We start from the raw sequence: 11,130 nt of genomic DNA, 5'->3' as shown, positions 1-11,130 counted from the left end.
GTTCTGCTCTTAAGCTTTGCCTTTTTTCCCAGCAGACATTAGGCTGATTCTTGGGTCCAGACAGTTCCAGTTTGTTCAAATTACTTCATAAAGCCTTCTTCCAGAACGTCATATGTCTGTCAAAATTAATTTGATCATGTTCGAGTCTTTATGCTCTTCCTGGCCAAGAGTGGCATTTGGCAAGATGTCTTAAAGCCATGTTTTCAAAGTGTTTTTCTTATACCCTTTATGTTTATTCCTCCTTTTTTCAGGTCATCTTGCAAGTCTTTGGCAGTAAATTAAGAGTTTTTCTCAGTTTCTCTGATCAAACATTTTGTTCCCCACTAATGATTTATGCTTTTGTTCAACATTCTTTACAGGTTTTCTAGTATAACAAATTATAAAGTCAGCAAGCTGTCATTCTAGAAACTCCTAGTGTGAGGAACTTTGTGCCTTCTTGTAGCCATAGTCTTTCTAATGTAATAAAAAATTGTTCTTTATAGTTTTTGTAAGTTTTTGACCTGGTCATATTTGCTAGGTCCAATATTGCAGATGTATATGTAACAGAATAGGCTAATTCAGTTTCCAATAGCTTTTTTACAGTCTTTGGTTTTAACACAATCTTTTACCATACCATACAAAAGATGATTCAAAACACCAGTGTTAAAGAAAGAGGTTGAAAAATGTAATACATGACATGCTGTATTACAAAAATCCTACAACTCAAAAGCATTACAATATATATTGACATTATCACCTTTAATTTACCACCTAACTGTTATATATGCAACACACTTGTAAATTATTACTATCTTCAGGGTGGAAAAATCTTGTTTCCTCCAGTAACTACCCATAATAGAAAGAAACAAAATGTTAAAAAAAAAATCAAATCGTATCTGAGCTCTGATGCATACAACAACCAGTAGATGGAGACAAAGGCTCATTTCTCATTTTATACTGTACAAACTGTATATTTCATCCCCTAACCCAATCCATAAACCGAACCCAGTAACACTTTCCTTGAAGGGGTGTTCATAAGACTGAAGTGCCATGAACATGATGGGGATTTTATACACGTTTATGACAGGTGTCATTAAGTGTCATTTGTTCAATTATGTAATTTTTAATGTAAAGACGACATTGTTTGAGATGTCTTTGTTATGACAACTTGACATTACCAAGGCAACATAATTGGCCACTTTTTTTTATCAGTGATACAAATTGAATTTGTCATTAAAATGTCATTAAGTGTTATTACTCTGTCAAATAGTTTTATAACGGTGTCGTGAATATTCTTCAGTTCATAATATTTTCCTTAAGGTTTCATAAGTTTCCTCAATGTATTTAAGAAATAAAATCAATCATCCAACAACAACAATAATAATAATAATAATTAAAATGCTATGTCATGTTTATGACAGATTTATGACAAGTAATGATGTATTGGTTTATGTCAAGATGACAAACACATCTCATCTTTGCATTAAAAATGACATAATTGAACAAATGACACTTAATGACAGTTGTCATAAACATGCATAAAATGTTCATGACACCCCTTCAAGTAAAGTCTTACCCCTAACCCTCACAGAAGGGTCTAATCACAGTTTTCCCCAACATGTGTATGGATTAACTTGTGTGTGGATCAACTTTTGTATGGATTAACCAGTTCATGCCATAGATATAGTCATAGATGCTGAAATGGCGTAAAGAATAAATTGTAAAGACTAAATAAATATAGAATCCTCACAAAATGTTCTTATATTTTTGCTTTTTCCAAAAATATAATTCTGTTTGATTATACGCTTTTTTCCCCATGGGGGCCGAAAAATGTCCCCCCAAGGTCTATAATTACTGGTGTTACTATCTTTGCTGCATGCATGCGTACACACACACACACACACACACGCACACACGCACGCACGCACGCACGCACGCACGCACGCACGCACGCACACGCACGCACGTTCTGGTTTACATGTTTTTTGGGGACATTCCATAGACGTAATGCATTTTATTCTGTACAAACTGTATATTCTATTCCCCTTACCTGCCCCATTCCCTAACCCCAACCATCACAGGAAACTGTCTGATACCTTAGATTTTCAAGAAACATTATTCTGTTTGATTTATTAGCTTGTTTCCTCATGGGGACATCAAAATGTCCCCACAAGGTCACAAAAATACTGGTATTCCTATCTTTGTGGGGACAATTGGTCCCCCCAACGTGATAATTACCCGGCCACGCACACGCACACACACACACACACACACACACACACACACACACACACACACACACACACACACACACACACACACACACACACACACACACACACACACACACACACACACACACACACACAATATAATTGCTATCACTATGTCTAACCGGATTATAGCACAAAAACAGTCAAATATCTTAATTTCATAGGCATTCTTTTATTAAAATCCACTCCTTTTTCTCACTCTATACAACAACACTTTAGGAGGTTCTACAATCTGCCAGAACAGTCACAATACATACCAATATACACAGTAAGAAAAAGACATATTTACATTACAGAAAACAACAAAGTGTATGTTTTAGAAAGTTTCCAGAATGGGAAAGGGTAGACATCAGCCCGACATACACTACCAAGATACTGTGTGCTAGTACCTCCAAATAGTTTTTCCTCATACAAAGTTTTATAAACATTATAAAATTAGATAGGGCAATATCTGATTACTATAAAACATGTACCTAGTACAAAATAAGAAAGAATTCAATACATCTTCAGAGTATCTTTAAAATACTTCAAACAATAAAAGAGAGATAATAGATTCAAATAAATAAAATGCAAAAATAAAAATATTAATAATATTAATGTATTAAAATCTTAATACATGTTACAAATGATCAGGTATGATAAACCTTCATGTAATCATATATCACAACTCCCTGAAAAGAACAAGACAATCTGTAGTGTAATTTTCCATTTCACCACCAGAAGACGATAGAATACAATTTTATGCTGACTATGGCATAGATAATGAAAGTGTTAAACAACTGTAACTGTTAGACTTGTCTGAGACAGTGAGCTTTCCTTCCTCTACTGTGTCAAACAGCATGTGGACTATAACACTGAAAACAAACAATGTGGAGACACTGTCTTTCCTACAGCAAATCCATGACAACAGAAAAATATAAAGGGAGTGGTATGCTGCAGAGTTATCACAAAACAAGTTACACAAGAAAATAATTTGACGTCTTTATTCACAAAAGCATCCAGTGCATTCAGCAACCCATGATGGGCTTTTCACGCACGCATAAATCGTCACTCACAGAGGTTAGAGCAATGCATTATTTATGTAAAAAACTGACAAACACAATATCAAAAAATAGTGACAACATAAATCCATACTTAAATTAATGTTTTAGGTACAAGAAAAATACACAGTACTGAAACCCAGTACAATAATGCTGGTTATATCTTTTCCAACTTCTTCCAAATGAGTTTGCCAGCCAGCGGCATACTCACAGAGTCAATAGAGAAGAAAGACACTTCAAAAATGTTTGGGGGCTGTTCGCATTGACCATCATCTAGAGCACTTCTGAACAGCAAAGTTATCGTTGTTATGTAGTCGAAAGACATTGTTCAGTTCATTTAAATTCTTCATTTTAGAAATATAAAAGTCTGCACAAAGAGATGAAAAAGCCTGAAATATCCAGTATGAAAGAGAAAGAGAAGGGCCTTGTAAAAAGATGCTGCTCTTTCGTTTTGCAAAATACGGATTGTCGTCTCCCTTTGAATAACAGGGATACTTCTCACTTTTGGAGGGGTCAAAAGGGGGACACAGCTTGCTTGAGGTTCACTTGATTTTTAGCTCTTCACATGACTCCTTTATGTCCTGTTTAGCAAAGTTGACCTGAAAATAAAAAAGTTATTTAATGATAAGCAGCAAGTTTACATTTTTATTAGCATCCGTGTTTACTGGGAATCGAACTCACAACCTTTTGCACAGCTGTATGCAAAGAACGGGTGGGGAAGGATAATGTTGACGCACTGTATCAGGAAACGTGACTGTGTGTCTTGTGTGCTGATCGAAGTACAACTTCCTACACTGCATAAATCAAGTCCAGACCGGCTTCAGACTGGCAATAAAACGCATCTTTGCCCTATGGAAATAATTTGTCTTCCTACGCATCAGCTGAACTTTCTTTTCCTGGTGGCTCTGCCCCATTTCCTGAATTCTGGAGAGCTCCCATCCTCTCAATGCAAGGAAAGCTAGCACTAAGTGAGGTGGAGCACAATCTGCTGATACAGACAGAATCTGGTGCTGTGACAGATCCTGTCGCAGTAGAGAGGAAAAAAGAGAAAAAACGCCCACCGTTTGCCTCCGCAATCTCTCTTTCTCTGCCTCAGTCTCCCTCCCTTCCGTGAGCTGTAAAGCTATCAGGAAACGTGACTAAAGAAGAGCCAAGAGGCCTCGCCCCTTCCAGCAAGCCCATATGTGTGGATCTATCACTAAAATCTGTTAGATCTTTGGGTGGGCACTGGAGGATATATTCATCCTAGGATCCTTTATTATTCATTCAAACACGAGATCATAAATAAAGTGTAAGCTGCATTTTAAAATACTGAAGTTCTAATCAAACTAATAAAAAGGTTGATGAGCAAAGACCATAATCATAGTATCGGTTTGCCACAAGACACGTAGACACAATCCATCAAGATAAGCCACTGCACTTCAGACACAGTGCCTGAATGCATTTTTACATTTTTAAGAGAGCTGTCAATCATCAGTCTGTTTGAAAGGTTGTGATGAATCACAAACACACCTGAGAGATTTCCATCTGTCCTTCTCCATGTTGTTCTCTGGTCCTTCACTTTCGTACGACGCCAGATACAAAGCTGTTGAGAGATGATCAAGATCAGACGAGTGTGTCAGTACCCAAACATCTGTTTTCAGTCACGAGGAACGATCTGAAACCATGCTATCATGTCTGTAACTCGGCTATTCAGCGTGACAGAATTTTACACTTGAGGTAGTCATAACACACGTAATTGAAGTTTAGTTTTTTTAGACATGCTTATTGGGCAACTGTCTTTAGGACGGGTTTATGAAGCAAGGCTGCCAAAAAATGAGTAAGCAGAAAAGCTCTAGTTAGACAAGACGTCAACTGTAAACAAGCAGTATAGAATGTAGACATGAAACTATTGGTTAATCAGCAATAGTGTCTGGCCTGAATTCACGTGGATTAGATCAATCTACCAGGAGTATCAAAATATTATTCGGTGTCTGGGGATTTGAGCTGGACATAAGAAGTTTATAGGTGGCGATCAACACAGTAAAAAGTTTTAACAAAATTAATTACTAAGTTATATAAAAAAAGTTGCTATAAATAAAGTTGCATTAACTTAAGCCCAATCAACTAGTTTTTTTTTATTCATACCAACTCCTTACTAGTCAAGAGAGTTTAAATAATTAATTAATTTGTTTAAACTTCAAAATGTTAGTGCAAAAAGGTATTTTTACAGTTTATGGTAAACAAAAATATCCAAATGTAGTTGATAACCTTAATTGAAAAGGACTTCTTACCATCTTCACTGAAGACTGGTGCGGTCAGAAGATACTGCAGAATCTTGCGGTCTCTCTCAAAAGGACATTCAACCTTTTTCCACGTCATGAACTCCGTCACTTGTTTGGCCAGCTCCCAGAATTTCTGTGTTACAGTCAAAATCAATCTGTTATTTCCTTTGTTTTCATGTATGAAACTGCAATCACATGGGCACTGCATTGCTGCCCTTGAAACTTCTTGATTTCAAGAGATGCATGCGTCAATGAACTAAAACTAGATCTTTCTGTTGCTATGTTACCGTGTTTTCTCAACCAACTATTGTTACTCAGTAAATGTGACGACGGTTGTTTCCATGCATAATCTAAGCTCGCCCGGGTGCCAAGCAAAACAGAAGAAATTACCTCAAAATTGACATGTCCGTTCGGAAGCCTGTTAGCACATCCTTCGTTGAGGAAGTAAATGTCTTTAATCAGGAGGCTAAAGAAGGGAACAACAATCTGAAAGACAAAAAATGGGAACGTGAGGTTACACAACAGTACAAACCAACCAAAAGGCAGACACATAAAAACTGTTTTGGGCAACCAAAGAGATGTATGCATTAGGGTAGCCTTGCGGGCTTTTTAAGGGTTAAAAAAACAAATCACAGTAAATCCTGACTTATGCAATGGAATGAAACTATAGCACCCTAGGTAAAGGATGCATGCAGAGTGTTAAATTTAGTTTGTTGGGGTTGGCACGCAAGAGTGTGGGTGTGACGTTTGTATTTCAAATAAAATGTCTAAATGCTCTTTGTCCTACTACGTCAAGTATTTGAGACTGAATGGGTAAAATATCACCAAACAATTTAGCAGAACAAAACCGACCTTGCATTTCGTCACTGTTTTTAGGCAGGGCTAAAAATGCCTGTTCATAAGTATGAATTAGCCTTAAGACAACATTGTTTGACAAGAGCATTTTAAAGTCTACAGGGCATAGCACAACTGGATCTACCAGACTGAGAGCAATAACAGGGATGTATGACAGAAGAAAGAGCTGGCGTTTTTGTGAGGCAGAAAACTAAACTAACACGCAAGGTATACAAGCTGATTCCTCTACAACACAAAGCGATAAACAAAGGTGGCCCTAATACCGATCTGTCACCTCTGTATTAACAAGACACAAAGTAAAAAAACAACCTGCCTCCTAAGCTGTGATGCATTTGTGTCTTCAATAGATGCATATTTAAAAAAAAAGAAATCACATGCTAAAAACAAATTTCAGTGCACTCCTAAGCTACAGGTTTTCCCCATAAGGTTCCAAGGGGTCCCCAGAAAATTGCAAAATTGCCAAAAATGTAAAAAGCCTCTGTGTAGCTGATTATTTAAGTTTGTAAAAAATTAGCTGTCTTTATAAACTCATAATTACTTTTTAAAAAATTATTTAATTTTATAAACAAGTTGCTGTCTTTATAAATTCACAATTACACAATTATCTAACACAATTTAAGTGTTTCTTTATAGAATTTTGTGTATATAGGAAAGGGGTCCCTCGCTAAAGGTTCATCATGGGGGTCCCTGCCATCAAAAACGTTGAAAACCCCTGCACTAAGCAAACGAAAATGTAAAATTAAATAAAGTTGGTACTATATAAAAGTATTGTATTTTGTATTATTAACTAATCTTCTGTTCAGAGTCTGCTTTAAAATAAGTGCTATAAATTACTAGGGAACAAAATAAGAGGCCAAAAACAAGAACGGTCAAGCAAGTACTTTAAGAAAGCAGCAATGCATTCCTGACTGCAGATGTTTACAGTGGAAATTCCTGTTTTGGAACATACATTTATTTTTGTCCCATATATCTTAAAAGCAACAAAGCTAGTCAGAAGCAAAACAGATCCGATTTGGGGAAAAGAAGTGACAAGGTCATTGTGAGGCAAAAAAGCCTCGTCTCTCTTATAGAAAGGAAAGCATTCCATATTTGTACTGGAACATTCCGTCTCATCACCCAAACCCACACAAGCCTCCCAGTCTTGGGAAGCTTAGCAAAAACAAACAAATTGCAAAATATCTAAACACCCCAAACAGTTGCATTATAACATCAACAATGTCGAGTTTTCCCGTCATATGTGAACGTGTCTGGCAAGTCATGTTGTTGGGCGAGAACATTTTGTCAGCTGGCCGGTTTCCATGGTTATACAAAAGTGAACGGAGCATATTTTCCAAAGGAAACAAAATGTCCCATTTGACAGTGCATAGCCCACCATATACGGCCCATGACCCTTGTTATTACATAATGCTCAGTCAAAGAGGCCAGACGTTGCCTCAATTTAGAGTAAATAAGATTCTGGATTGGAGCGATAACATGGCTTTAGATGATGTTTTTGTTTCAAGATTACTTTTATAGTCTGTATAAGCCAATTGCCATCTGTGTAATGTATTTTTGCTGCTAATTTGTTGCCAATCTACATCAAACAGTGTTTCGTACGCATGCGTCATCCAAACCAAACACTGTTACGAAACCCATGTTGGTACAATTCTGTAAGAAAACCCATAATAAAAGAAAATTTCCCAAAGAAGAAACAAAGTGAATTAACCTTCTCTCTGCTACTATGAGCAGTAATGGATCTCTGAGTGGCTCCACGCAGTGCTGTTCTGTAGTTGTAGAAATTGCTTGAAGGATCCATTTGGTGCTAAGAAGAACAGAGACAAAAAACATGGTTCATGCACAAGCCTATGCAAAATACATCAGTTAAAAATACTGATCTAACCAAAGGTGAGTCACTATATAGAGACATTCAAGCATGGGAACCAGGTAAGACGATCTACTGCATCTCATTTTCATTAAACTTTTTTCGCCTGCAGGTGAGATGCTCACAATGTTTCTCGGTCATTTTAAACCAGCACTGAAGCAGTTATGTTATTTTGGTGAAACTACACATTCTAGTTTTACAAGATCAAATACTGAAGTTAGATCAGGTGAGCAAATTAACCTCTATTAGCGACTAAATTGGATATCTATTTAACTTTGATATTCAAGGTTTGGGTGCCTCGCTGAACCTATTATTATCCTTCAAACCTTCTTTGGTGAAAAAAGATAAAAGAAAGTAAGAAGAAAGAAAAGAGAGAGCGAGAGGGATGTGCGATCTAAGTGGATACAGAGCTCACAAGCTTAACCTCCCTCAGGACTACACATACAGACAGTATATATTCATCAAAATCCTGTAATCCTCAGGACTAGAATGAACCATGTGTAGGTGCAAGTGTGCCGCATACACAAGTCGTATATATATCAAGTTCAAGGCCCTGGTGTGTCTAAAGATATATCAAGACCTGAAATAAAACCGCCTCTAGACAGTAAACACAGTCAGCAGACTTGAAATTAAAGACTTAAACGTCTCAAACGGCTGCCTAAACGCTTTATAAACATTTGCACACCCACTCAAATGGAGTATTGCTGGGGTTTACAAAATAATGACCATAAAGAACCCTCTTGCCCACTGATGATCAAAACTGGCAAAAACTAGACTCCATACTGTTTGGGGATTTGTGCATCATGCATGCGTCAGGAGGGGCAGGGGTCGGTCACTTAACGAAGCATCAGTCTAAATCACTGGAATGATGCCACACTGTGACTTTAGTGCTGCATTCAGCACTGCATTCACTGCGGTTATTCCCACTCATGTTGTCCTAATAGCTCCTACACATTCCTCTCACTCTTGGGAGTCAATTCCACCCACCGCTTTATAAAAATAAACAGAATGCTAAACGGGGCAAAAAGTGATCTGCAAAACCACATAGTTACATAATCGACTATTTGACCGGTCACTTTAAGCTCAAGCTATTTAATGCATTTTGACTTATTAACACTGTTGAAGAGTGTCATCAAAAATTTGCGGTTTGGTTTGTAACCAAGCATTGGAAACAATTCAAATAGTTTGTTTATCCGGGTAGCAGCGGAGTTGTGCACTTCCTAACAAACAGACAGCGAGCGTTTTCAGTCAAAATACAGTCTGAGACAATAGTATCTAGTGTACACTAGAGTACAACTCACTGAGCGTGGAAACTATGGTAACGCAGGGCTGTAAGTGGGAGGGGCTTTATCTATGGCAAGCCGTTTTAACATTTATTCGTTGTGTTCTTGATATCAACAATTCAATTTTCACTAGTGACAATTTTAATTCTTGATATCATGAATGGGATCGTTACTAGTAAGAAAGCCATTTAAGATATCTGAAATTATATTGATATCAGAAATAGATAATATTGATATCAGATAACAGAAATTAACATTGTTACTAGTGACAATCGAATTATTGATATCAAGAATTAACATTTTAACTAGTAACAAGAACTCGATTGTTGATATCAATCATTTAAATCTTGATATCAATAATTGAATTGTTGATATCAAGAATTAACATTATTACTAGTGGAAATGTAATTCTTAATATCAAGAATTGAATTTGAATGGCAGCCTATGTTGATATTTCACTAGTGAAAATACAATTACAGATATCAAGAATTGAATTGTTGATATCAATAATTAAATTGTTGATATCAAGAATAAACATTGTTACTAGTGGAAATGTAATTGTTGATATCAAAAATTGCCATTGTTACTAGTAGAAATTTAATTTCTGATGTCAAGAATTAAAATTTTAACTAGTGAAAATTGAATTGTTGATATCAAGAACTCAACGAATAAAATGGCTTGCCATATTTATCAATGTGTCCTCACATTATGTCGAAACACCTTGTAAAAGTGGATTTTGCAAAAACGGGTGTCCTTTAAGGAAACCTGTCTATAGGTCTTTACACATTTCTTATTGGCGATTCACATGGAGGGGTTAATCTTGTATTTAAAAACAGAACAGAATATACACATAGGACTTTATTTATGTTTATTAATGTTTTGTTCACCGGAGGTGGATTGGTTACAAAAGCAGAAATTTGGCTATAGCAGTGTTTGAATCATGTGGTGAAGTTGCATTTGTAAATTTAAAGCAGCACCACACAAACTAAATCTAAAACTAAAATTTGAAGTAAAATGTATAGATCATTCACACAATTTGTCAACCATCATCAAAAAGTTGATGTAATACATACCTCTAGGATATCAAATTTGGCGGTTTTGACTTTGCTCCAGGTCTTTTTTAGCCGTGATACTGGACTCATGTTCATTCCGGCTGTAGAACAGACACAGAGAAACAGACACAGATTAACACAGTTTTTTTGCCAGAGGTGCGGTTTTTCAATAGCCAGGAGCAGTCAAGCCCATAAGCCCACAGGAACAACAGCATTAGCAGAGCATCATTTGCCTTTGACAATAAGGTCAGCTTATAGTGCCGAGGGTCTTGTGAAGTCAGCAATGATGACCAGATGAGGTCATGGTGTTGACTGAAAAATCACTAGGGGTAAAGTCTACCTGTTTGTTCTTCGTTTCTGATGACAATGGCCATTTTCATTTATCACAAATGGATGTTATTAAGGTATTCAAAATTTCCTCATTTATCTACTTATTTTTGTGTATCTCTAGGACGAAACAGGAATTGTGATACATGATATACAGTATAAAACCCAATAACTTCAGATACAACAGCTTAAAGCC

General features: G+C 36.6%; 1 protein-coding gene across 3 annotated transcripts in view; it reads right to left on the bottom strand.

The window, feature by feature from the left end:
- Positions 1-2,404: 2,404 nt before the first annotated feature.
- rasgef1ba (RasGEF domain family, member 1Ba) overlaps positions 2,405-11,130 on the bottom strand; it is an 87,496-nt gene continuing 78,770 nt past the window's right edge. For all 3 annotated transcript variants that reach the window (XM_065266739.2, XM_065266740.2, XM_065266741.2), the window contains 6 exons: positions 10,629-10,708; positions 8,117-8,212; positions 5,947-6,042; positions 5,566-5,689; positions 4,805-4,877; positions 2,405-3,891 (listed from right to left, as the gene is read on the bottom strand). In XM_065266739.2, the coding sequence (XP_065122811.1) occupies positions 3,867-3,891; positions 4,805-4,877; positions 5,566-5,689; positions 5,947-6,042; positions 8,117-8,212; positions 10,629-10,708 (494 nt within the window). In that variant the 3' untranslated portion in view covers positions 2,405-3,866. The remainder of the gene's footprint in view (positions 3,892-4,804; positions 4,878-5,565; positions 5,690-5,946; positions 6,043-8,116; positions 8,213-10,628; positions 10,709-11,130) is intronic.

Source organism: Paramisgurnus dabryanus, chromosome 5, assembly GCF_030506205.2.
Source record: "Paramisgurnus dabryanus chromosome 5, PD_genome_1.1, whole genome shotgun sequence".
In the NCBI taxonomy this organism is placed as follows: domain Eukaryota; kingdom Metazoa; phylum Chordata; class Actinopteri; order Cypriniformes; family Cobitidae; genus Paramisgurnus; species Paramisgurnus dabryanus.
Note: the sequence above shows the minus strand (reverse complement) of the source record. Positions and strands in the feature narration are given on the sequence as shown.